General features: G+C 39.4%; 2 protein-coding genes across 11 annotated transcripts in view; both read left to right on the top strand.

Moving 5' to 3' along the window:
- The first annotated feature begins 284 nt into the window (after window positions 1-284).
- dap1b (death associated protein 1b) lies at window positions 285-2683 on the top strand. Of its 2 annotated transcripts, none has more exons than XM_068572578.1 (4): window positions 285-451; window positions 1507-1603; window positions 1774-1837; window positions 1941-2683. In XM_068572578.1, the coding sequence occupies exons 1-4, from the start codon at window positions 382-384 to the stop codon at window positions 2055-2057; spliced, it is 348 nt and encodes a 115-aa protein (XP_068428679.1). In that variant the 5' UTR covers window positions 285-381; the 3' UTR covers window positions 2058-2683. The 2 variants fall into 2 exon arrangements, with proteins under 2 accessions (XP_068428679.1, XP_068428678.1); XM_068572577.1 differs by having other exon boundaries at window positions 1771-1837; window positions 1941-2681.
- Window positions 2684-6564: 3881 nt separating this feature from the next.
- The window catches only part of tanc1b (tetratricopeptide repeat, ankyrin repeat and coiled-coil containing 1b), a 92600-nt gene continuing 71649 nt past the window's right edge, over window positions 6565-27515 (top strand). For all 9 annotated transcript variants that reach the window (XR_011077300.1, XM_068572174.1, XM_068572170.1 and 6 more), the window contains exons 1-2: window positions 6565-6685; window positions 16272-16365. Coding sequence is in view for 8 of the 9 variants with exons in the window: in XM_068572174.1 (XP_068428275.1) it covers window positions 16305-16365 (61 nt within the window). In the remaining variant the exon portion in view is untranslated. The remainder of the gene's footprint in view (window positions 6686-16271; window positions 16366-27515) is intronic.

Raw genomic sequence — 27515 nt, 5'->3', positions numbered from 1 at the left:
AGGCAGCCTCAGAGCACTTGTGGATTGCGTTACTTATTTGTTTGACAGTAAACGGTTTTGCCGAGATTTTCAAAATAAGACAGTCTTTCAAATAAAATATTCATAAAAAGAGCAACTTTAATAAAACATAAATTCATTGGTATTGCTGGGACATTAACTGTAAGAACGCAATCACAATGGCACAGTGTAGCGTTGCTGTTGTTTCGTTTTCTAAGTCAGAGCGCAGTGAAACCTCCAAAGAGGCGTCTCTCTGTGGCTGCGCACTTCCGGTCGCCAAACAGGACGTCATCTCGGTTTGAGCATAAAAACAACCAAGTGGGCGTTTGAAGAGTTTAGTGTGGTGCTTTCTTTGCGTTTACTTCGGAAAGTTTGAAAAAAAAAATGGTGCAGCAAATCTCCAAATCTGGTGCGAGGAATACTCCTCTGCTGAAAGCTGGTCATCCTCCGGCAGGTAAGGTGTGGTTCGCGTGACTTTGTGTTGTGGCGTTGTGTTTTTTTTTAATTATTTTTTTTGATATATTGAAGCCAGACACGTTGTTGTTTTGCACAGAGAGAGCCGTGGAGATCAACGCGTGAAATCAAGTAGTCTGTTTGTTTTAATCCTATCGGGATGCACTGGTTGCTGCAATCCCATCGTGTAATTCGCTGATTTCTGTGATAATGCTGATTGCATCCATCGAGCTACTTTTGTGCTCACGCTCTTTCTTTTGTAAGCAGGCCTGCGCTGAAAGTAACACGGTGTTCTCATCGGCTGAATCTTTATGCAGGCTCGAGGAAATGCATGCAAAACCCCTGCAGTGCAAACCGACTGTTATTAAAAGCAATTTGACGATCGGAGAAATTATTTTTTTTATTTTATTTTTGTATTGTTTTTGTAGACCGCCCCCCTTTTGTATATAAACGTGCTGCCCATGCCTTTTTTCATTTTAAGTGAGCGTTGCACTATTTATGGGGAACCGTTTCAACTAACTTACGTTTCGTCGATTATATGTTGCATCAGTTATTTTTTGTTGAAATTAAGTAATGTTTTCTTGTTGTTGTTGTTGTTGTCCCCGCCCCCTCCTAATCCCAGCCTGGCTTTAGTGAGGGCGCGACTTCCAATTGGTTAAATCAAAGAGGGATTTTTTTTCTTGTTCATAATTTCAGTAATTACGTTTAAAGATGTTAAAGAAAAAGTGCAACGAATCTGGAAAAAAAAGTCTCCTAAAACAACTAATCCTCTTTTGACTAGTCAGATTGTTGCGTGAACCACAGGTTGGAAATACTGTTTAAGATTTAGGCCACTTGCTCAAATTGGACTCCAGTTATTGTCACACTTTGTCCATCTGCAAAGCATTTTAATTTCTGGTCTAAATATTGTGTTGTAGAGGATGTAGTTTTTTCATGTTTACAGAAGGGGAGGGGAGGGGCGGAGGGCTGCATCCAATCCTCTTTAAAATCCGCCAAATACAGGGGCTGCAGCCCAGATTATTCACATTTAACCCATTTTCTTCTCCGGGTCAATAGTGAAGGCCGGAGGTAAACGGGTCGCCAAGAAAAGCTGTGACGAGAGTGGCACCCACGGGACTCCAGAGAAGGAGACCAAGAGGGCTGATAAACAAAGGTTGGTCTTCATCTTTAAAATATAACGCAGTGTAAAATTGAAAGGGCATGAAAATAAATATCGGCTCTAAATAAAATGTAAACATGGTGAGGAGTGTTTTTATCTAGTGGACAACTGAAATGTGTTTTAAGTTTAAAATAAACTATGCGCTGCATGTGATCTCGCAGCAGGTCCCTCACCACCTCCAACAGAATGCAACAAGTTAGTATTCTTCTTGCAGGAGCTATTGACAAGGTTAGGAAACCATGTTTTTTTTTTTTTTTTTTTACAATTTGCAAATTGCATTAGTCACATTCCCTCTCATGCCAGTGTGTGATAACCTGCTTCCTGTTTGCAGCTGAGCCATGACTTTCCAGAGACTCCGGTGAGCGTGAGGCACAGCAAGATTCGCCCTGATATGGGGAAGCTCCGCACCCCCCGGACCTTTTCCATCCAGCAGCCGAGGAAGTTTTGAACAACATGTGTTTAAGAATATCCCAGAGGGAGCCATGTTGAGTCAACTGTGAAAGACAAACATGAAGTGTAAGACACGCGAGGACTGACGGGTTGTCGTTAAAGTGTTGGTGTTTATGGCAGGAGAGCTTTCGGTGAGCTCTGTTTACTTTCTAGACTGTGCTTGTATGTGAGAATACTTAAAACCAGCATTGAATGAGTCTTTTCTAGTGTTCTAAGACAAATGCAGTAGTTATATTTCAAAGCTGATGAAAACCAGATGGCGTTTGAGTATGTTTAAAGTGAGGGTTGACGGTTAAGTGAGGTTTTTTGAAATTGCTTTTTTTCCAGTAAAATCTTCACAATGTATTACTTGGCTCTTATTAGATTTGATATTTTTTTTAAAAATTGAATAAATTGCATGGCCTTACTATATTGCAGATCTCCTTTTTCCTCAATGTGTATTTTGCAGTAAGCTACAATGACCACTAGATGGAACCAGATCGCCATTTATAACAAATCCGGATCTTTGAACTTCAAAAATCAAACTTTAAGCCTTCCTTTTTAAATCGTGTATTCACTTTTATACATTCTCCTGTGCTTTGCAACAAATGGCTCCAATGACTTACTCCTGACTATCGTGGTGGTAGACGCTAATTCACCGTTAATGGTCTGACGAGAATAACTCTTTGGGAACTTCACTGAAAGGCTGGCTCGGTTGTGTCAGTCAACAAGAGCTACAGAAACTGCTCAGGTTTGCTTTAGGGCAAATGACACTCAACAAAATATTGCATCTAGAAGATGCAATAAGCCAGCAATTGGGCCAGCAATTAAGTGAAACGAAACAAAATACATGCTGGTTTTGGGTTAGCTTTATAAGTAAAGTTGTCTCCTCATATTTCTGTTACAGTTGTACCAAAGCACAATACTTGTAAATTAAGCAGGCAAAGGGATCAAGAGGAGTTGGATGGTCAATTTTTTATCATACATTGCTCAGCCCACTTGTATTACAGGTTTCACCCACTTGTTTCCGTCATTACTGATGGTGCTGAAAGAAGCCAACAACTACACATCACAAGATAAAATGCTGTAAAGCTTGTTTTTCAAACCGTGAGGCTGAGTCTTTTTTCTCCAGTCAGCAGGAATTAATTCATGATTTTCAATTTGTCATGATGTTGAAACTATCCTTCCTATGTGGGATTGTAGACAAAATAATATCACACGCGATATACTTGGACTAAATAAACTAAGTCACTTCTGCGACTGGAATATAAAGAATCAGAGGAAACGGACAATATGTAAGATACAAATACTGAACTATTTTCTACAAACTGCAATGTTTTTATTAGTTTTTTTTTCACAGATATTTTGACTTGTCATGGCAATGTGTCCCAGTAAATCATGACAATTTGGCAACGGTCCAATTTACACGACACCTGGAGCCCGAGTAGAATTTAGCCTTCAATATAACCTATTTCTCACATGTAGAGTAAAGGCCAATATATTTTTAAAAGCTCTCTTAACCAACACTAGATGCATTGGGGAAATACCACACGGTGGGTCTGCAGAGACCATTCTCACCTATAGGCAGATTACATTTTACATAATTTTCTGCTCCACTCCAAGTTTTATTAAACCATCCTGATATATATATATATATATATATATATATATATATATATATATATATATATATATATATATATATATATATATATATATATATATATATATATATATAGCTTTAGGGTTGTGATGCCTACTTTCTTTAAACATCTGAAAAACTAAATCTTTTGTGAAACTTGTATTTTTTTTGTATGCTCTCTCACACTTTATTTTCAGAAATAAAGTGTGCATATCCATATTGTCCAGAGTGGAACTTTTTAATTGACAGGAAGTATAAGCTACCTGACCGTGGGGCCTGAACACTTTCTTTTAGCAATGCTATACTGTACTTACGCACACTCTGACACTCCAAACTGTGTCTTTGCGTTCAAGTTATGTTTCAATAAAAACCCTGCAAGTGTGGAAATACAATAGCTTCTCCGATCCTTATCCCCAAACAGGTTGAGTGTCAGCATGCAAGTGTGTTTGCCCCTGTTCTTGTGTGTCATGTTGTCCATTTGTTCACTCGCGACCTTTTTGTTTGCACGAGAAAGCCCACAAACAATATCTGTTCGTTTGTTCGCCAACAAAGTACTCAACGATAGCCTTGCAAACACGACATGCCAACCTTAAATTCCCTGTGATGCTCATGCTGTTCACACATGCCTTTGGTGCCATCTGTGTGTGTAAAGTTCCGAGACCTCTTCAGCTCTGTTTGAGGAGGAGAGCAGTTGGTGGTCTTCTGACTTGCAGACATGCAGCATTTCACTGCCAGTGTCTGCCCATTCCTTGCCATGTGAAGAGCCTCGCTGACCCTGTGACGCCCACCACACTGCTGAGAAAACACTGTCCACCCAATGCATAACACCGCCTCACACAGAGGGGTGGGATGACTGTGAAGATGTGGTTTGCACTCACATAATATGTTCCTATCACCACAGTACACTTTTAGGAAAGTATTAAGGTCATAATTGTGTCTTTTTTAGTAAAGTATGGAAGTCATAATTGTGTCTTTTGACAATTGTAATTCTGCAATATAAGGCATAAGCCTCATTTTGCAGAATTACAATTGACAAAGGACACAATTATGATTGTATGGCATTCCACGTCTTTGGTGCAACACATTTGTGCACATAAGACCAACTGCATAACATATTGTCACCTCATGAGGTCACCATAGACTAAGGTGTACTGTGAGCGTCACTTAATGGACACAGGGGGAGTAAGAAAGCCTTTGCAGTTAATTGTATTCCACAGAGTAAGCATTTATTTGTACTTGTTCATTTTATACTGTGTGTATATACTTGCATGTCTCTAAATAGAAATTTCATTTGAATGAAAATGATATGCCGATATAACGCCCCCAATAAACGATTCAGAAGCACACACAAAGCTACTGAGAGACATTCTGCAGCCACTGTCACAAACCTAAGCCAATTAAGCCACATTTACATAAAAGCTTCCAGTCATGTTTCAACCCATCCTCACTTAATGTGCAACAACAAGGATGAAGTTATACTACATACATAAGTATTAGCAATAAAATGTATTAATAGCAAAAGTGCTTGTCGTAAAGACTGTAATAAATCTTTGATGCAAAGCAGCATTTTAATGTTGTACCCGTTCAGGTGGTGCAGCGTAGCAATGCATCAGGTTTATGAGCTTCTTTAAATCTTGTGTGTAAAATTGTAACAACTACTGATAAAAAAAATGATTAATATATGGAGTAAAAGTAACGACATAGTGCATACAATATTTTGATTTGAAAATGAAAAAAAAAATGTCAAGGTCAAGGTCAAAAAGGTCAAGAGGATGTCTTTATATTTCTTAAAGGAAAGAAAGAAGACAGCAAATCCTGCTTTTCAGTAGCTGGAATCAGAAATGTTTGCCAAATTTGCTTGATAAGTGACTGAAACAAATATACCAATTATCAAAATTCTCGTTCATAAATTTTAAAGTAAAATAATAATCTCCCCTCTGACATAAAGCCTACTGGTGCACAAATGCACTTCTTCAATAAAACATATTTTTCACATGTACAGTAAAATAAATATATTTTTAAAGCCCTCATACCCAACACTAGATGCATTGGGGAAATACCACACGTTATGCCTGCAGAGACCATTCTCACCTATAGGCAGATTACATGTTACACAATTTTCTCACAAGTATGAAGTGAACTAAACATAGGCTTTCATGTTGCTTTACCTCTGCACTCAGGTAGTTTTCAACATCAGTGTTAATGTAGCTCTTCAAAAGTGAGGATCGGACCTGTTTAATATGATGGTAAACAGAAAATGGATCCTAATGGTAACCTGTAAATGTAAAGCCAACACGTCAGTGATTTTAAGATGGTTCCATTCAAAAAGGCTTAATATGTTTAAATTTAACTAACAAATTAAATGAAGGATTCAGTCATTCTCTTGAGAATGAAACTGCATTTTAAGATTCATTTTCACTTACGTATCACACATTTTTATTTTATGAATCATGATTTCTGAATAATTTTCTTGGACGTTTCCTAAAAAAACAACTATGTAATCTGGTATTTTTTTATTTGTGTTAAGATAATGAGCAGGGAAAAGCTTTATTTCAATCATCACAAAGAGCAGCAATTTGAACAGATAACAATGAGAAATCCAAAAGACAAGACTATTTTGGGGACTATTTTTTGAGGACTCCGGTGTTCCTGGCTATATCCCTACACTATGCCCCTGATTACCACCCTTTAAATTGCAAGCCTGCAGTTTACAGTTATCCTAATACACGTATCTTGCATCTGGCATCCTGTCGTGTCCATGAGGCATGCACAGAGACATGAGGAGGAAGAGGAAAAGAGGAGGAGGAAGAAACGGGGCAGTTCGTCTAGGTTCCCCGGCCTCTGTTGATGTGCCTCCCTCACCGATGACCTCATGCGGGAGGGAGGAGCCCAGTGTCCCGTAGCCTACCTTGGTGGATCCAGTGGGAACTGAGTTCGTGTGGAGATACGCTGGAAGACCGGGAAAACTTTTGTGGGGGTACTTTAATATCCATGACATTTATCAGGTAAGACTCTCAAAACAAAATACATTATCAAGTTGTCGTCAGAGTTGGCTTGGAGGTGTCGGTTCACCGGTTCAGTAAACGTAACGCCAGAGAGAGTTGTTCCAGTTAGAGACAGATTTGGTGGCATTTTTTTTTCCTTGGGAGGAATGTCGAGACATGCCCACTGAGACCCATCGGGCATGACAGCACCGTGTTTTATTTTCCATATATTCCGGGTTCTTGTAGACTTTGTGGCGGACTTTTTTCACGTGTCGCCGACGTGACTGACGTTAAACGTGCCCGTTACTCGAGCGAGCTCCGTCTCAGTGTTAACGTGAATCAAACGTCGCACGCGCAGGTAGCGTTAACGTGTCCGTTCGGTTTGGTGCGACGTGACGCTAACTGGACACACACGTCACACTCTAACTCACTCAAACAAAGTTAATCTAACAAGTTGATCTTTGAGGTTTCCCTTCCCTGGTAGTTTTAAAGAAGAGAAACAACTTTATTTGGTGTTTGAATAGTTTTGTGCTAAATAGATTAGTCGATTAATCGATTATTAGGACCAGTGTTGATACTGATGAAATAGAAACGTAGCAAATAGCTACATATATGAGTTCAGTATAGTTGAGTCGTATATAGCTAATTCATATAACACTTCCTGTGACATGGGGCTGCAATTATTACTCTATTAATCATTTATTGCCATCCGGCCTCTGCAGATAAAACAAACACAGATTTATCAATTTATGGGTGAATTGATTTGATTTGCTGACCACTGTAACTGTGGTAACCTTTCTAAAAACAAACAGAAATTCAAGAATATTTGAAGATGGATAATACCTATTGCGAATTAGTGGGATGCAGATGTTTAACAAAAACGTTCATTACTTTTCTTATAACTGTATGGTCTTGTTTGATGCCAATGTTCGTCTGTATTTTGTGATTGGATGCAGTGGTTTTCAAACCAGGACCCAACCCAGATATAGTAGTAGGTTTAAGGCTACAGGACTGTAATCTTGTCTGCCCACATCGATTGAGTCATTGAAGTTTGACCACTGGCTCTATATGACTTTTGCTGTTTTCAGCGTATTCTTCAAAGGAGGAATCTCCTTCTAATTCAGCCAGGTGCTTTGAAAAGATATATTTTTCCTTTCAGAGGAATTGCTTGTAAATGTCAAGATGCAGTTTTGATCTTTGAGAGCATATGAAGTCATTGATTCAGCGTTCTCTCTAAACAAGAGATATAAAGTCCTTTTAATGGCTTAGTGTTCTCCCTGCCATAACATTAGCTATTTTCTGAGTTACTCCTATCAATCTAGCTTCACGGGCAACTCCACTCTACATACAGCATTGATTTTCAATTTTACGCTCAACAGGTGCAGCAGGCGTTACTGCTGATAATCCTGCTAACCTCCAGTTAACCTGGAGACAGTCGGTATTAACTTTCCAACATAATTTCAGGCAGTTTTACGCTCATTGTAGAACCATTGCAATGGATTTGCATGCCTCCATTCCAAGGCTAGAGCTACCACAAATGTCTTCCAACTGCAGGGTTATGAGATGTTTGCACTACAGAGCACTCATCTTATTGAAAGTGCCACAAGAGCCAGCCTCCCAGTAACTACAGAGCCTGGTTCCCATGGTCCCTAGCCAGTTGGCCAGTAACAGATGCTGGCATCAGAGTCGCATTGTTATGGCTGAGGAGGGAAAGTTATTGGAGCCAGTGACCCGACATACAGCACATACTGAGTTGTTGTTCATGATGATGATCGTGATGAGTTTGTACTTTTGAAAAGGGCTACTCATTGCAGAAGCACTTGGTTCCAATAGGGAACAGGAAAGCCATATCTTCAGGGTTTAGTTTGGTCCAGAACCCCTAATGTTAGCATACTGTTTAACCATGTATCATGACCAAGACATGTTCACATATCAAATTCATTGAGGTGGTTTTTGGGCATGTCGTAAAATAACTGTGTAGTACCAGAGGAGGCAAGTAGCTGTTACCCCCTCAGCTACTGAAACTGAAACAGTCTGCGTTTATTGCCACGCTGTGCGTGCGAGACAATCTCCAGCAATGAGGTAGCTGAAGAGCCACAAAAACCTAACGTGACTAACACTGCGAAAGTATGATAATACTCTATTTTCTACTTGTTCTTTATTGGCCTCATTGACATCATATATAAGCCCTTAAGTTCTAAAATGCCTAAATATTTACCAGGCAAAAAAAACAACTTGTATTCTTAGTGCTGGGGTGAAGGATCACAGGCCTACTGGCAAAGTGGTATTGTGTAATTGAATTAGCTCAAGTTTCCTAAAGGCTCATGGCACGTTTTGTATCAAAATGTCTCGCCTTACCATTTCATTTCCTCTCAGGTCATCTCATAAAATATTACAGAATGACAGTCATAGATATTGAGTTGCCTTTGTGTGTCAGTGATAGTGTTGGCATGTGTCCAAGTATGACTAATTCTGCTAAATTGTATACCAATGCGGAATTTATCATATTATAACTTGATGTCAAGAGTTGAAAGTCCATGTACGCAGGCGTGTATGCATTTTTTAAGGTCTATGCACAAGCATAAATGCGCTCATGCTTGCATGTGTGTATCTTTGCCCACGTGGGTGTGTGTGGGTGTGTTTGGAAGTGCTTCTTAGTAACAGCTGTCACTGATTTACATCTTTGTCAAGCTTTTTTGAAAAAGACAGACAGAGGTAGAGATAAAGAGCACCTTGGGCATGGCAAAGTGGGAAATTCTGTATTTGTGACGAGGTACTTTTCAAAGAATGATTTTTTTTTAACCATTTTCTTGACATATAAAACATAGTTTTATTTCCAGTCTGTCATGATTATTGTAGCTTTGACAGCTAGTGCAGCTCTAGCAGCTACCGTAAAGGTCATTGTCTTTCACAGCAAGAAGAAAATAAACCACAGATTTGCTGAATCTCTGTGTATCGAAATTTTGATTGTGCTTTCAGTTTCAATAAGATATGATTGAACACTACATTTAGGTGTGGAAGGCCCAGATTAGATATCCACCCTAAGCACCGGACCCTCATTAAATAACATGACTTATATAATTAGTTATACCTGAGTGCTGGAGGAGAGTGTATGATCTGTCCTCACTATTTTAAGGCAACAATACTTTTGCATTGCGAGTTACCCCCTTTGAACAATCATTTTACAATTTCACAGTGGGTCAGCCAGTCGCAGTCTGTGACTCTTTAAGGGCAGACATTGGAACCGTGTGTGTGATATATTCCAATCACAACAATGAAACGGTGAAACTAATCTCATTGGGTCAGATGTGTTCATTTGTCTTTGCTACTTGTGTCTGTAAAAGTCGGTGCACACAAAAGACTGAATCAAAGCTTGTTTCATTTGACAACAGTATCCGTATGTAGTATGTATACTAATGTGCAAAGATCGGTGTCCTCCTCTATTCAGTTATGGCATACAAACCGATAATCCTTCGCTGTTAAATGACAAACAGTTTTTTAAAACTGAACGATATTATAAGTAGTTCAGTCAATATAGATGAAGTGAGACAGTTGAAGAATAAACCTGCACTCCAAAACTGAAAGTGGGTATCTTATCTGCAAAGTGCTTCCTGGTCTGAAGGCCTATTGAATATACTGACTGAAATCCTGGCTTACAGACATAAAGTGTTTTCAAGTAAGTTCATTATACATAACCCTCTGACCTACACATTTTAGCATGTGATAATCTCTCTGTGGTTACAGGCACTTCCTGTAGACTTTAAACACAACTGTTAATGTTTTACCCTTAATCAAACAGCAGGCTTCCTTGGAGGCAGTTGTTGAATTGAGTGTAAGCAATTGGCTGATGGTAGAGCTTTTGTTTATTTCTTACTCCAGATGTTCATTAACACTTAATTGCTATGGCAAATCAAGGATAGTGATACAGTTAATCTGCAGTGTTCACAGGAGTTAATGGCTGTAGCTCTGATGAGATGATTGTTGTTACTCGGTGTGCAGTTAGTGCTGGCAGATGATTTCAGAGGAGGGTTGGTTGTTGGTGTGATGTAACAAGTGTGTAATTGTTCAATAGGAAAAGACAAGGCTCACAGTGGAGAAAATGGTTTGTGAAAGCTTATAAGGAAGACCCGCTGCACTCTTAACTCATTCATAAATCCATCTTGCACTCTGATCTGTCAAGCTAAATTAATGTAGGATATTTGTAAGTCTATATAGCTGGCTCCATTTATATTTTAATCTGGTTAGGTTGTGCAATGTTCTGTCTTATTCCAACATTTTAGTTTTAGGTTTAGTCAGTTTCCAGGGCCTAGGGTGAAACGGTGAATTCAGAGCAATGATTGCTTTTGAAACATGCCTTGACACTTCTCGAGCAACACTGCTGGTATAAAAATACACCATCACTGCTGAGCCAGCATGTAGGCCTGTGTATGGCTTTATTCTTCATCAGTTATATTAGAAACAATCAAGGACAAGTGGCCTCAGAGGGCAAATCAGTCTTTCCAAAATGACATTTTTTTTCCCACGGCCATCTAATGAGCAGATCAGACTTGTTATCCTTTTTAATTTCATGCTGAGCCATGTGGCTAGTCCTCAATAACAAACTATCGGGCTTTGCCCCAAGCTACTTTTTTTGAATCAACCTTTGTCTGTGATATCATAGTATGGTATAATTTCCTACCAGGCAAAGGCAAACAATCACAGGGCTTTTGAAGTAAATAACGGTTTGTTTTCTCATAATTTAGTTTTGATGAATTCTTCCCTTAAATTGTTTATATTTTCTAACTCAAGCTACATGGTCGTGTTTGAAAATACCACTAGATGTCACGCTTAGAATCGAGTTGTGATGCTTTTTATTTTCAGCTGATGATGACCGATGATGTTATCCTTTTCCTATATAATCTTACAGCAAGCTTGTGTAGAAGAGACCATTCAAGCCACCACTTTTCTTAGCGTCCAATAACTCTTGTCAATTGCAGAAACAATTTTTATGAACCTACAAACCTTTTTAGGTTCTGTGTATTTCAACTGCAGGTTTCAGGTTAGGTTCCTTGCCATAGTTGCTGTTGCTCAAAGTTACTGCTTCTTGATGACCCTACTAGCTCTAGATGGAGTTTGCATTGCTGGATGTTGTGGGGAAGGTCAAACACAGACCAGTATTAATTCCGAAGAGTCAGGCTTTTCATGTAAATGGCATCAGCTCTGGTTGGTTTACACATTAGAGTTTTTCAACTGGTTTCCTCTTTGTTTAAGCGGTTAGGTAGAGAGTGAGGTAGTTACCTCCCTTGTCCTAAGTGTTAGTACAATTATACTTGTTAGAACATTTTTTTCTACCTCATATTTAAGTGGAAGTTACTTCACATTTGTTTTGGGTGAAGTCAAAGTAAAGTAAAATGTTACAGAAATGTTTAGCAAGTATGCATGCATGTATGTTCAAACCAATGGCATGTGAAATGATACAAGCAGGGTGTAGTATTATATTATGTTAACATGTTAAATATTGGCTTCCCTCTTGAAGGTCAGACTAGTTACATAAAAATGTCTGTTCTTTGTTATTTCCCTTTCACTCATGTGAGTGTGAATAACAACCTTTGCTTACAATGGCCGACACTGAGGTTGTGTTGTCCTCCATACCTACTCCCCACACTTCCTTCTTCAAAGGTTTGTTAGCTAACTTCACATTGTTTATGGACCACTTGAACTCACCGTCCAGACCGGGGCCTGTTTCCTGCACTCAGTAAATGGACAACAAAAGAATAGATAACTATAGCATTCACAGAGACATTTTAAAAATATCTGACAACTTTGAGGCAGTGTTTGATAATATAACTTGAAGGTCCGCCAATAATGAGAATTTCCGTGTTGCTATGACAACAGTGTGAAAATCTGAGAGTGATCATTCATGTAGAATCTGTTGATCAAGAGAGCTGGAAGGGCGTTTCAGCTGGCAAGAGATGAACGCACAGGGGAGAAAATAGCTGCTGTTCTGCAATCCCGGACGACTGGTGAAGTTGATCAGAGCTTAAAGGTGCCACGAAAGGACAAAGCAGGTTTTAACCCACCAACCACCAATGTATGTGTAATGCTTCCCTGCCAGAGGCAGTGGGACCAAACAATCCTTTTTCCGTTCTATATATAGCTTCTCAGATGACTGTGGTATAGATACATGACCCCATTAAACACATGTCACATCAGCATTGTTCAGGTAAGGATCTTTTCTTCCTCACAACCTGTATGGATTTGAACTCCATCAAGTTAGGAATGACCTGAAAAACATACATGTTGATAACCTGAGGCACCCCCCAACCTCCCTGGTTTCCAATTTCTCTTCTGTGAAAGAAAACTGTCTCTTCATTGTACAAAAGTCTGGAGTCGTTTTTATTGTTGCCTTGAGCCGTTCCACGGTAACAGAGGGTCCACATGTGAAGCTCGAAGAGCTTACTTATCCCTGGTTGAAAATGCCATCCGTGGGGAAGCATCCTTAATCTTACATGTTGCTGTCCAAATACACTGATCTGGTCTGCTGTGTCTTCCTTCAGTTGCTTTGGGATTTTTATAGCCTGTTGAGGACTTTTGATGGCTCGGTTGTTGGTTTCTTGTCATAATACTGTGCTGCTTCTCCAGGGCTTCTTCTTGTGTTTGGTATGTCTTGCACAGAACAGATGTGAATATGAAGAGTGTATTTTATCCTTTCAGCCTGTGTGGCCACAAAGACCTGTGAGGCACTGTGTGACTTTCACAGCTTTGTTTTAATATTGAGAGGTCTGTTTTAAGAGGCCATGCTTTGAGGCTGATATCCAAATAGAGCTTAAAAGCACTGGGATGGACCTGACTTTGAGGGCTTGAGGAATCTGGATGTTCGTCTTTCTGCATACCATGCAGTCCATGACTTCTCTGTGAAGGCACTTTCTTACAAAGGTCACAGCTATCCCCCCCACAGCTTAAGCTGAATTTGATGTTGGATGTGTTGCCTATTGATATTGTAGGATCCACTTTTTTTCACATCTACTTAAAAAACAGCCTAAGGCCGAGGCAACATCCACACATATTGTCCTCATGTGTATTTAAACGATGTAGATTTTCTTACCGTAAAAGAGATGTGGATATTTACTGGCCTCTACATTCAATTCAATTTTGATTCACCAATGATTTAAATTCACAAAGATTCTCTATTCATCACAATGTAAAGCTTCTTTAATTTCCTATATTTCTGCACATGGCTACTTTTTCATTATAAAACCAATAAAATACATCTAAACTCCCCTTTTATTTACAGAGTGCTTTTTAAAAATTTGTTCAATTTGTTTAAAGAGCCGGTGACATATTACTAATTGTAAAGTTTCCCTAACTTGGTTTACTTCAGAAAAATAAAATATTGTTGTTGCACCTCTACCAGACATTATTGGAATCAGTACAATGATATCATCATATTGATTGCTGACCATATGTGGCTATTGCAACCTAGTGTCATAGTTGTCTGTTCAGTTGGCAAGAATGTGTCAATGTCTTGTGTGGAAAAGTATTCAGACCGTTGTAGTATGTAGCACTAGGTCTATCTTGTTTCTCCGGGAACCAAAAGACTCTTAGTACAATACATGTTGTGATCACTATGTCATTTTTAAATGAGTATTATTCCAATGTGTAACTTGGCTTTCTTCAGAGTAACGTTAAGGTCTTAATTCCCCTCACCTTAGATTAAAATGTCTAGTGGAGGCACACCTCAGAATACGAGGTGATGAGTGTGGGTAATGGCGGATGAGGTGTTGTCTCATTCTCACAGTTGGTCCTGACTGTGTGTGTCCGGTGACTGTGATGTGGGGGGGTGGAAGGAATTTGTCATGTTGGCTTTTGATGTTTCAGGAGGGCGTTTCTCATTTCCTTTGGGTTAACCTGAGTGATGTTTATTGTTACTGTGGAGATGAGCAGCCAGCTCCCACACAGCAGTGAGCAGTTATACTTACCACGCAAATGTACAACACTAAGCCATGTTACACTGAACTACACTCTCCTGTATACATATATAGATGCGCACAGTCTTCAGATCTGTTTCTACCTTGTTGGATCAGTCAGTAAGAGATGTCTTTCTTTAGTAAAGACTACTTCTAAATCAACTGTGGTGACACTTTAGTAGGGTCTTGTTAATGCAAGTCTTACAAGTCAAGGTGTTACTTGGAAGCGACTTGCCTTGAGAGAGAAGAAGAGAAAGTCATGGTTACACAGACCTGACTGAGCTCCCTGATCTGATGACGTGAGGGAAACCTGTTATTCCACAGAAGAAACCAGAACTATTAAGTCATCTCCAGGGAGAGGATGGTGGATTGAATCTGCCAGACCTAGAATTACATTATGAAGCCTCTCAGGGTGGATGTTATGGGTGGGAATATTGAATTAATGTTTAGCAACTTTGAAATTAAATCAGTTTTCACTACGGAATGATTGAAGGGCATTGATTTTGTATTATTTGTAAAACTGAATAGAGCCAAAGAAAATGAGCATGTGGATCAGTTGTAGATGGTAAATATGAGGTAAAATAGGGTTGGAGAGTGTGATGGCCTTGCTTTGTGTGTGTTGTGCAGCTTTGAAACTACTTTCATAATATTGATTAAAGCACTGTGGAGTTAACCTCATAAAAAGTTTTTTTTGAGCAGTCAAGCTGGGTTTGAGGTGCAGAGGCTCATCAGGGATTTGGTCTCTACATCTCCACTTCCAATAACAAATTCAGTGGAGGCTCTGCTTCACCATATTTCATCTGGCACCATCAAGGAGGAAAAGGGCGAATCAATACCTCTGTCAGCAGCAGAGGAGGACCTAGATTTTTTTATAGCCTGGATTCTGGGGTTGAAAATTCAGTGTGTTTTGTTTGCGGTAGGCATACCCTTATTTGGTTGAAACCATTATTTTCATTGGAGAGATTGATCTGCTGCTATTAATACAGCAAGTTAGCAACCTAGAATGTGTTTAGAGGGTTAAAAACCAAAAATCCCACACAATTAAGCATTTTAACTGCTGCTGGGTTTAGTTCAGTGTGTTTTCTTTCCCTTGTAAAATGCCATAAGACTATAAATAATTCCAAAATGAAACAAGCACATCCAGGCTGGAAGGTCATTTACCGTTTGACTTTAAGGATTAAAAATGCCCACAAGCTCGAGAACAACCATGGAAATAGGGTTGAAACATTCAAGTTCATCCACATAGCATCAATTACATGTGGAATTCAAGGCATTTGACAGAGTGTTTTCCTGCATAACAAGATAGGAGAAGTTGTCCTTTTCTGTTTAAACATTAGAGCATTCTTTCCATGCGCCCCTCCACTGATGACCTGCAGGGTGGGAGTGCTGTGGGAAAACTCCCTGGCGGGTGCCAGTTAAGCAGTATGAAATGCGGATGTAGACTGTTTTTCCATTGCTGTTTGATATTCCAGGATACATTTTGTATTTGTTTGTTTAGTTCTCAGTAACATAAATACTTGCATATTTAGGTGTTTTGAATGGTTTTCTTATTGACAGGTGTGAATAGATTTGTACTTTTTTGGATGAGTGACAATAGAAACATTTCTGTTGTCTGGTCTGGCTTTAAGTGAAAGATTTTTTTTCTTCTTCTTTTCTCCCAGGGACCCTACAGAGAGGCTTTCAGGAATCTTGCCATGTTCAAGGCAGTGCTGAAGAAGAGCAGAGATGGAGGCAAAGGGAGCAAGAAAGATTCAGGTATGTGGAAGAGTACACTTCATAATCATCGTAGTCTTTCTGAAAAGGGAAACTTTACCAGGTAAACAGAGAACTTCATTACAGGTAGGGTGACAAAATAGCAGTGGTGGTATACAGCTTAATGAAAATTCCTCCAGTTCTTAGTTGATGACACAAGTGTAAACACTGTGACCATAACTCAAATTACTTTGATTGGGGATGCGGGACAGTATATGGAAATGTTGTTGCATGTTTTGTTTTAAAACGTAGCTTTGCACTGCAAATAGGTACAACAAGCCCAGTATTGGTAAGAACCTATATAGTCTGTGTGGGGATGGTGTGCAGAAGATTAACTTTGTTGCCTCACAGAAGTCCAGCATAGCCCACTGTGCCTTTAATTCACTCAAAATACATAGAACCACTGTTTTGGCTATACCTGTTGACTCAGAGCATGATATAGTCCACATTTATTCTATTTATTTTTGACAATAGAAACAATTTTGCAATTGTATCATAGTTGAACAGATGTTTTTCTTTTCTTTTGGAAATCTGTAAATCTGTAGTATTTCCCAACATGACTGAACATGAGTCACACTCAGTAATGCATTGTTGACTAGTCTCTTGTTCATACAACGCCCCCCTTCACTGATCTGTCTTAACATAGCATGTGACCATTTGTATGTGTTCTGCATCTACCAGCCGAAACTTGATTTACAGCCTCAGGAATGGTTTTAACAAGTAGTCGGCGTCAAACAGTTACTGTACACAGTAAATTCATATCTCACACTTGTGCTCTTTCTGCATTTGGCTGACGTGATGATTTCACTCAACACTCAATGCTGAGATTAAAGTGGAAAAGATCACCTCCCATCATCTCCACTGCTCTTCAGCCCAGTACAAAGGGACAATTGAGAAGTGTGGGCTTGTATTGTTTAATATCAAGTTGTTGCAATCTGTCTCGCATGTATGAATCACTCTAATAGCTTCCCAGTTACCCAGACATCCAAACCCACACTATCCCCTTAAACACAGGCGTTTCTGTGAGCATGTGAAGGCCGTGAGCAGCAGAGTTTTATGGCGGGATACAGCTCCTTTATCCCAGCCTCACTCTTCCAGTTGGACTCCATCCATCAACCTAAAGCAGCTTTGTCTCCCTTTCTCATGCTGGGACAATAAAATCTGGCCACCCTTCTCTGTTGTTTGGGGCTCTTAAGACAGATGAGAGGTCACAGAGATACAACTGTTAGCAATGGCCACTTCGGCACACTGTGGTTTCAGCACAGGGCACAAATCTCTACTGCATATTTGTATATTTTCAGGTGTGAAAAATATTTCAGACCCATTGCAATTTCTTGCAAAATTGTTGACAAATCACCTGCAATAATAGTTATTTATTATATTGTCTTGATTATATTCCTTAAAACACCTGAATTATATATTGTATTTGATTAAAAAAGTATTAAATTGCCACCCAGTGTTTACTTGTCTGTTGTCCTTGAAGAGGGGAATTTGTTACTAAATTCAGATCCCTCCTGGGATCTAAAAGAAGATTTGTCACACACAAGCCCTGTTGGGGAAGGCCGTGTTAATCAAATTGGGTACACTGCAGTGTAGTTGTTGGTGACTGAGACGAGATAGTATCATATTGGACACAAATATTCACTGCACCTTCTACAAGGCTTGATCCCAAAGGGTTCGGGAAAGAATGTTGTTTTGGAAGTAAATGTCTGTCGCTTTTATACTCTTGTTTATTATACATGGTTCTATCTTTCTGCCATTTTCAAAATTGGAATATGGTCAAGGATTTATTTACTTTGGTTAATACAGGTTTATATATGACATCTGTTATTCATTTTACCTGCTTGTTTGGTTGGCTTTTTGCTGATGAATAACATTTTCATTCATTAGTCAACAACATTGCGTTGGTTCAGGCACATCAGATTGTACAGATTTTCCTTCCTTCAGAAAGACGAGAAGTACAAAGTCCTTGTAAAATCTGCTCAGCAAAATATAAAAAAAAAATCTGTGGGAGGAAAGACCTTGATAATGGTATAATTGCAAGATAGCTCAGCATATGTTGCCCATGACATGGTGGCTATGGACTGGTGGCTACTTTAAAGCAGTCAAGGAAACTTGGCCCCTATGCAAGATACCGCTACAGTCATTAGCTCTCCTTTGGGATCACCCCATTGCCAAGACCACAAAGCACACAGTTTGCTAATTTAGTCCTCTCCATCATGTGCTCCTCCTAGATCCTTTCTCTTCCTCATCCATCTTGCTTTCCTCTTCTAGACCCAGTCTGCAAGGAATCTGTTTGGAATTGGCCTTTTTTAATCCCGTTTAAGCACTTCTTTTTTTATGGTCTTCCAGGCTGGAAGTGGGATGCTAGTTTGCTGTGGCCTGTTACCTTTGATGTCAACATTTTTTGAAAGAGGTTACATTGCGAGGAGGTCTAACTGCAGTTAATAGATTTAGGACCTGGAGGCACAAGAAGATGATTATATTGTAAAGAACCAAACAGTGTTTTAATTGGTGTTCTCTTTGATGATACAGGCCCCTCAGATTTTACTGCAGATTTCACCTATGACTTCTCATTAATTCACAGCAGTTTCTGGTTTGTAGTTTATTGCGAAGCAAATTGCTTTTTCCAAGTTGGTAGGTTTTAGGACAGTGTACTGTCATAAGGCCAGTTTGTGTGAATGTTTTCCATCCTGTTCTCCTCTTTATCTGAAGTAGAATAACCGTAATACTATTGTGACATTTTATTATTATATAGGTGGAGGCTTCACATATGCCTCGTAGGTTTTCTGTCTCTTCCTGCATTGATCTTTTATGTTTTTGTATTTTTTTAAATTGGAGCTTCTTAATGTTATTTAATTTTAAGGGTCCAACATGAAAACACATGCAGACTGGACTCCCATGCAGGCAGGGCCATAACAGTTCACATTGCATTTAAGTAAGTCACATGTCATCAATTGGTTCTTCTTTACAGCTTGAAGAGAATATGGGCAAAATTGGATTACGGGCCACTCAATTGGTGCATGCCAAGTTTTTAATGTTTTTTGGTTGGGTTTAAAGTGAAGTTAAGCTTAAAGCTATGTCAAATCCCATTGACTTGAAACACTTGAGGAAAAACCTGCATTTTTCCACCAAGATTTAATAGTCTTTAGACAAAAGTTGTCTTACTAGTATTTATTCTGAAAATCGCTGAGACTTCACTGCTTTGAATAAGTTGCACTAATACTTACTGCTGCTTTGGTCCTGAGAGTATGTCAGTCAGTATCTGTTCATGATGCGACCCACAGAAACAGCATCTTTGACTCAAATTTAATTGCTGTGTGTGTGTGTGTGTGTGTGTGTGTGTGTGTGTGTTGTGTGTGTGTGTGTGTGTGTGTGTGTGTGTGTGTGTGTGTGTGTGTGTGTGTGTGTGTGTGTGTGTGTGTGTGTGTGTGTGTGTGTGTGTGTGTGTGTGTCGGGTAATGTTTCTGAAGGCCCCCCAACCTGAGATTACAACTTGATGAGCACGGTGCCTTGGGGCAGCTGCCAGACAGTTGTCTGTCTGTTGTGGGTGACACAGTGTTAATCACACTAGCAAGCATTGCCGTGCCCTCTTTGAGGCTGATAACAGTTTCAGCTGTTTATTCCTCTAATCCCCCACACGCACGCACGCACGCAAGCACACACAAACAGATATGCCATCTCCAGTTGTCAGGGTTTGTCGTAGTTTGTTTTGCAGTATGAAGACAGAATGCACCTGTCTGGTCAGAAGGCAGGAGTCCTGTCGTTGACCTGCCTACACAGAAAAGAGGTCTCGACCCTACAGCCCTGATGTGAGTTCCCAACAGTGTATCTACAGAGACAATGATTGTCCTGTTTGGCATGCTGTCAGCAATGACACAGGATATATTTTTTCAGATTTTTCTCTTTTTTTTCTTTCTGGCTGTAAGACTTTGACAACAACACATTACTGATTTTCTGCCTCTCACAAGTCTGTTTTGAGTTTCGAAGGGTACATTTTATATTTGTGGAATCTCATTTAGATTTCTGGTAAATATAAAGTGGAATATAAAAGAGAGTGTTCATCATGTTAAGGACCCATTCACAAACTAAGTGTGTGTGTGTGTGTGTGTGTGCATTCAGCCCTGCACTCTATTGCCTCAGCTGTGGTGGTGACTGGTACATGCTGGCTCTGCAGTTTCTGAGACTTTCTTTGGTGCTTTCACATGAAACAGCAATTTGTTGCCGAGGGTCAGACAAAAGCAAATTGGTTACAAAGAAGGACTTAGTTTTGTTTGTAGGAATTCATAGGGTTGTTAAAATTTGAAGCACGACAATGATGATAGAGTTAGTAGGATACACCTTTATGCCAAATTTACTTCAGGGGGTTGACTCAATAACCCTGCAATAAATTCTTCCTTTGTATGGCTTATTATGCCGACGCTTTTATTAAGCCTGCTAGTGGAGTATTGAGAAAGCTAAAAACATTTTTTTAAAAGCTAATGCACAAAAAAAGAGTCATAATTATGAGATAATAAAGTTGAAATTATGAGTGCAAAAGTCATAATTATAAGATAGAAAGTCATAATTATGACATAATAAAGTTGAAATTATGAGATAATAAAGTTAAAATTATGAGATGAAAAGTCATAATTATGAGAAACTCAAAATTATGAAATAGTAAGTGTGCATGCGATGCCTGTGCTGTTTTCACCTGTCTCTTCATCCCCTCGTCGGTCTAACCATGCAAACTATGCAAGCATGACTGTTGACGTTTTAGCTCAAGAAATAATAGCATTGCTTTTCATGTAGTTGTTGCTGCGTTTCTCAAAGGGGGCTACCGGTACCACAGACTCCACGTAGCCCTTTAAGCAAGATGTGGTGTCATCATCGCCGTGATGTCCTGCTAACGCTTATGCAGTGTGTTGTAAAGTAACTCACATATTGAAACTGCACCGAGTTGTCCTCTGTCGTTTAGACGAGCGCTTTGCAGTGGAAAGTGTGTTAGCACAATATCATTTAGTTTGAGAATAAAGACCAATAGTAAGTCTCAAGCATAACGAGACGTTAGCATTGTGTGGTTTATTCGGGGACAGTATACATGCTACTGTGGGCCACAGTTATGCTTGCGTAGTTTGCATGGTTAGACCGGCGAGGGGATGAAGAGACGTGAAGACAGTGCAGGCAGCGCATGCACACTTACTATCTCATAATTTTGACTTTTTATCTCATAATATTGACTTTTTATCTTATAATTTCAACATTATTATCTAATAATTATTACTTTTTATCTCATAATTATTACTTTATTATCTCATAATTTCGACCTTACGATCTCATAATTACGATTTCTTTTTTTTTTTTTTTCCCTTGGCCAAAATGGGCTTCCATAGTTGTGTCATTGTCCGTTGTGGTTTAGTTGGGCAGCTGACAATACAGATTTCTGTAGCCTTCTTTCTGTTTTCTATATTGTTCATTCCCTCTTTGTGGTGATACAGTTAAATATTGCAGCTGACATAGCAGAGATTCCTTTCCTGTTGTCTTTCTTCTTTTTCTTTTAGCTGCCCTCAGGGGTTTCACATGTGGAATTTTTACTGTTATGGGAAGCCTCCCTCAATAAACAATGACCACAGGTGGTTGGCAGTTATTTATCCAAACAAAAAATAGCTTTTGATGGACAATTGTTTGGACAAACAGTTGTTTTTTGGTATTAGTTAAAGGGCAATTAAACATTGTAATACTTCACCCAGGATTAACATAGCAGTTTAGTTTTCATTTCTGTATCAGAAAGTTTCTTCTTTCTTCAAATGTGATTCATGATTAACCACGTGCTGTTCTTTGAGAACATTCAACAGGCAAGTTCTGGCTCGTCAATTTTCTCTGTGTGCCAGCCACTTGTCCGTTAGAGGATACATTTTTTATGATACAGTTAGTGATACAGTTATGTGCTTTATGTTACTAAAGGGGTTGTCTAAGATGTTCTTTTTAAGAACTTAGTTTCTAGTCTGAGGTGCAGTACTTCAACATCACTGTTGGAAAAGCTAAACCGGATGCAGCATCACAGTGAACTCTCTCCCTGGCATAAAGATGGTGGCCAACTACCTCTTCGACATTAACATACATTACTCGGTACAGAGTATACCCTCTGGTTCTCGTGTCAGACTGCCTGTGTTAGCCTGGGTCTTCGCTATGAACAACTGGGTGGCAGAATCCTCTCGAGCAATATCTACCACAGCCATTTTGAGACACACTCCCTCCTTGTCCTGTGGCTTGTCAGGGAACTTAAAGAAAACTCCCTCACTGTGTTCTTCTGTAGTGGGTGGAAATTTTAACATTTATTTAGGAATACTGCTCACGTACCAAAAGTGTGCTTTGTGTGAATGTGGAACACATGGTGTAGTCTCTGAATGAAACAGCATGGTAACAACAGCAAAGGAAGCATTTAGTCAGTAAAGGCAGTGTTTGTGTACTTAAAATTCTTGAAACTAAAGCACAGAGACAAAAACAATGAAATGTTACAAAAAAGACAAACTATTCTTTTCTTAAATTTGGTGTCGCAAAATGAAAAATTGGGAGTGCTGAACCAAGACAGACAGACAGACAAGATGCTCACAGCCAACCACAGGATGTTTAGACCACAGATTACATGCAGTATGTGACCTGTGCAGGACAGGAAGACAAACTCCATGTTATGCCACACACATTCACACACGCGCAGATAGAGAGCGACAGAGACAGCGAGAGAGGCATGCAACCTCAAGATACATTATTAACATCCTTTGATTACCCATAATAACTAGTGCTCAGACCAGAACCACTGACTCCTTTTATCATCGGCTCATGGTTTTCCTTTTGGAAACTGAAAAACAGCTCTTACAGCTACGGCGGTCGGGTTTGCCTTCAGTTTACGACTTGGAGCTTTTAATTGTAAGTATTACGTGATAAATAGATCTTTAGATCACCATAAAACACCATATGGTTATATCTAGGTTACCATTCTATAACCCTCTTGTAATTTGAATTAAAAGAAAACTGGGATGACAATTGTGAAATGTTTTTTTGCCTCATGTTTGCTATTTTTGCTTCCAGTCATGTTTGTCTAGATTTGCGCAGACAGTTATGGTAGGATTTAAGATGGTGGAGAAAAAAAAGAATGCACCTGATCTACAAAGAAGTCCATTGAGTGGGTATCAAAGCACTGTGCAGCCAGCAGGCAACGATTAGCAGGGCGTAGCTCAAAACCACATCTTACAAACATGCACACGCACACAAAAACCCCAGGTGTATCCATAGTAGACACTCCCTGTTTCTCCCTCTGCAAAGCAAAATAAGGGCTCTCAGGAAGGCAGTGGACCTGTTCGGCCAACTTCGCTGTTTTTTGTTAGTCACTTTGATAACAAACATTGGGACCTGGCTACACTTTCATACCACATGACTAAAGGAAAAAGGCTATGAAGCTCATTATTTCCTGACCACATTTTATGCACACAATACACCTTTGGTTGCCAAACCATCCTAAATGGTGTCTATGCTGCCTAACCTAATTGTACTGATTTATATTGCCTTTTGTTTCACATGTTCACAAGAATTTCTTTTTAATTACTCGGCATAACTTGCCAAGCAATAACTAAAGGCAGCATTAAATTAGATTATCAGTTGTTTGAATTGCCATTTCATTTCACATCTCCATTAAGCCTGACATTGTGTTCATTTTAAGCATTTTTTTATTTTCGGGTTATATTGTTAATTTGCCATAAATGATCAGTAGCAAGTGACTTTTCTGTTTTGCTGGTGGTTGCTGGGAGCAGTTAACATTTTTGACATTGATTGCAAGTTGATTTTAGGAATTATGTAGGTCGACCTACAATAACCTCTACAGCTGCTTCAATCTTATCCACGCCTGTGTTCATTTTCCTATCACTAGTTTTCACTAATGAAGGGAGATATGATGATTTAAATTCTATTCAGATTTTCCCCAGAGGCAGTACTTTTTTTTCTTTGGTTAATATGAAATAGGAAAGTTTGGCTTGAGAAATCCATTGTACCTAAATCTATTGTTGTCGCTCATTTCAGTGTTAATAATTACCGTTTTTCTTACTAGGGTTGTTAAAATTTTAACCGCAATTTGCATCTCAATCTCCTTTTCTTGGGTGATATTCAACAACAAAAAGCTAAATGTACTATCTAATGGTCAAATCTGGCACTGCTTTTCTTGCCCAGTGGCTTCTGATTGGGAGGAATTTGGAGAAATGCTTCCATGGTTCCCAGTGGTCCAATGTCTGCCATAGCAGCCTGTGACCACCCTCCATTACCCTATCTTGGCTCTCATACACTCAGCATCGATGGTGCATTTGACCTTGGAAGTGTGTGCACAGCAACGAAAACGAAGCCAAACAAATACACAAGGACTCGATGGAAGCAGGGGTGATGTAATCTACCACAGAGCAACACACCAGTCATAGTCCCCCTCTTATCCCATCACCCATCCATCTGCAAATTGTTTTTTTGCCACTTCAAAGAGGAGGAAAAACAGTTTATCAGTTAACATGCCAGGGTGTTTTTAGATGGTCTTTGAAGGGGCGATAGTGGCTGCCATGGCAGTTCATTGGCTGCAAAGGTCAGCAGGCCACTGGTTTTTCTAATTACAGCGTGACCTGCCTGGGCAGACACATTCCTCCTGTCTGATTTCCCTTTTTGCTTTCATACCTTTAACATAATTTGCCTATGATCTAAAGGAGCACTTGAGAAGTCCCTATTTTTTGCAGAAGAGTACATTGTCACCAATAGGATGTGCAAAGTATGAGCTGTTCATTGCCTTACTTCTTTGCCGTTGATATTTTTCCAATAATTTTGAGGGTTGTGCCTTTTTCTCATTTATTGCCATTTCTGTCTATGCAGACACCAAATCATTGTGTCACACAGTCTGACTTTCAGAAAAGTCTGTGTGGGTGTGTGGCGACCTCGTGGACTTTGGGGCCCCTTTCTCTCTACTCTGTCCTACTCTGCGCTACTCTTTTCTGCATTTCTGAACACAGAGACTCTTTTTTTTGTAATTGTGCCCGCAGATGAATGTCTTGCCATCCTTAACTCAGTAGGGTTTGAGACTGGCTGAACTAATGACCTCGGTTCCTTTGTGCCGAGGCTCAAAGGAACAGGAGATTGTGCAAACGGCTCCTCTTTGCAATAAGCACTGAGTGCTCCCTCTTCATATTTATACAGCTAATATTTTGAAGATGGCATTTCATAATGAGTATTTATTTGAAAACTAATGGTGAAGCTTATTCATGTCTAACTAAAGCGGTTTGAGCAAGATAGGAAATGCATTTTGTTCCAGGCAACAGTGTGTAAGAAGCCTGTTTAGAGTCAGAACAGGAAATTAACTATTTCTTACCTTATTAATCCTGCCATTAAAAATCATGATAACATTCAAATGCTAATAGTTGAAAAAGAAGTTCCTATCAACCCTCTAACCCTTGCATAAAATGAGGCGAATGTCATTGATGCTAAACTCGCACAGATTCACCATTAACAAAGATTTTCAAAGATAGTACAAAGCTTGCAAGATTTTCCCTGGTGCTTGTTTGCTTATGGGATTAGGCTTTTTGGAAGGAATGGCCAGCCTTTGTGCCACATCCTCGTCCATTTGACGTTACTGAACAGGCTGTTGTCCAGGGGTTAGTGGTGTTCTCATGACCTCACCTGGCCCCAGCAGAAGCTCTGCCTAATGATCTGTGCTAATGGCAATCCAAATCTGTTGTTAAACCACATCTCCAAGGCAACGTCGTACTTCAGACCACATTGCACTGTTGCCTGGAATAAAATTCTATTTCTGTCTTAGAGCCGCTTTATCCATATTTTGAAAAGATAGGAGTGGAAAGCTCCTACATTTAGGCAAATCTGAGAACGTGGGACAACTTAAAAACAACACATTTTATCTGGCTGCATTTGTGACTCTTTGAAGCAAAATGGCCCGAGTGCAGTGTTCCCAGTGTTAAAATGATTGATCATAGTATGGACAAGTGTGCTCTGTAATCCATCATCCAGCTGTCCTTTGCTTAGACTGTACCAGATGTTTGTAGAGGGCATTGATGTAATTAACCCCATGTAAAACCCATGTGATGCATTTCATGGTTTTACTGTTGACGCATCAATGATGCTCAACAATAATTAAAAGAGTCCATGTAGCAGTGCTTTTCCTTTCAACTTTAAGACTTAGTCATTAAATTAATTAATCATCATTATGTGCTTAGCCTGTTGATCAGAGATACAACCAGAAATAACATAAATACAACATTAAGAAACATAAAAAATATGGAAAAAGAAAAATATGAAGTGTGTGTGTGTGTGTGTGTGTGTGTGTGTGTGTGTGTGTGTAATGCTGTACTCGCCCTTCTTTACAAGGCCTCAATTGTTGTAGGTATGCACTCAGGTATGTGAAGAATGTAAAAACTCATGCCAAGTACTTCAAACTTAGTTGAAGAGTGTTAAAGCACGGACAGCAGCTGACTCCCTTTGACCACTCAAAGGGCTTTGATTAAGATTAGGGGTGTTGGACAAGAATGGAGGCGGAGAGACAGTGTATTTCCCCTTACGCGTGGGAATGAACCGTGCACCCCACTTGCTTAGTGTCTGGTATTGATAAAGTCTGCAGAAAGGCATTCATACTGCGACCTCACACACAATTCTAGTTGCATAAATATCAATAACTCTCCAGACAGCAATGTCAACGGTGCATCTGCCATAATTTATTCTAAATCTCTGATGAAACAAGGTCAAGCCCTTTGCAGTTCGACATTTCATGGATGGTTAAACATTTGCATTTGTGTGATGTGTGCGAATATCCTTTGTCTATAAAATGCAAACATTGAACCGTCATTTTGTTATTTGTAATTGTTTGTAATTGTACTGTTTATTGTATTGGCTTTCTTGTTTTTGTTTTCTCATTATTAGCTTCATGTTGAAAATAAATCTAATGTAATCCAGAGACCATTTTTGTACACCTACTCTTCTCTGCATTGACTGTTCTCAGGTAGGTCAAGCAGTTCATCTGTATTCGTAGCAATATCCTCTTACTCTGTGAGAATGGTCTAATTAAAATCTGCTTCACTTGACTTTTGTACTATTCTGTAGCACACTGTATTTTTCTTCTGACAGTCCCTTTATTGGTCTTCCTA

The sequence above is a fragment of the Clinocottus analis genome, unplaced genomic scaffold (assembly GCF_023055335.1).
Source record: "Clinocottus analis isolate CAN_PGR_092001 unplaced genomic scaffold, fCliAna1.0.p SCAF_12, whole genome shotgun sequence".
Classification (NCBI taxonomy): Eukaryota; Metazoa; Chordata; class Actinopteri; order Perciformes; family Cottidae; genus Clinocottus; species Clinocottus analis.
The sequence above is the reverse complement of the archived record's forward strand: the minus strand, read 5'-3'. Positions and strand labels throughout refer to the sequence as shown.

Excerpts from the sequence above, each read along its gene's own strand:
- dap1b (XM_068572577.1), top strand. The coding sequence starts at position 382 with ATGGTGCAGCAAATCTCCAAATCTGGTGCGAGGAATACTCCTCTGCTG. Across the intron at positions 452-1,506 it reads AGCTGGTCATCCTCCGGCAG|TGAAGGCCGGAGGTAAACGG; the intron begins GTAAGGTGTGGT and ends CCGGGTCAATAG. Across the intron at positions 1,604-1,770 it reads AAGAGGGCTGATAAACAAAG|CAGGTCCCTCACCACCTCCA; the intron begins GTTGGTCTTCAT and ends GTGATCTCGCAG.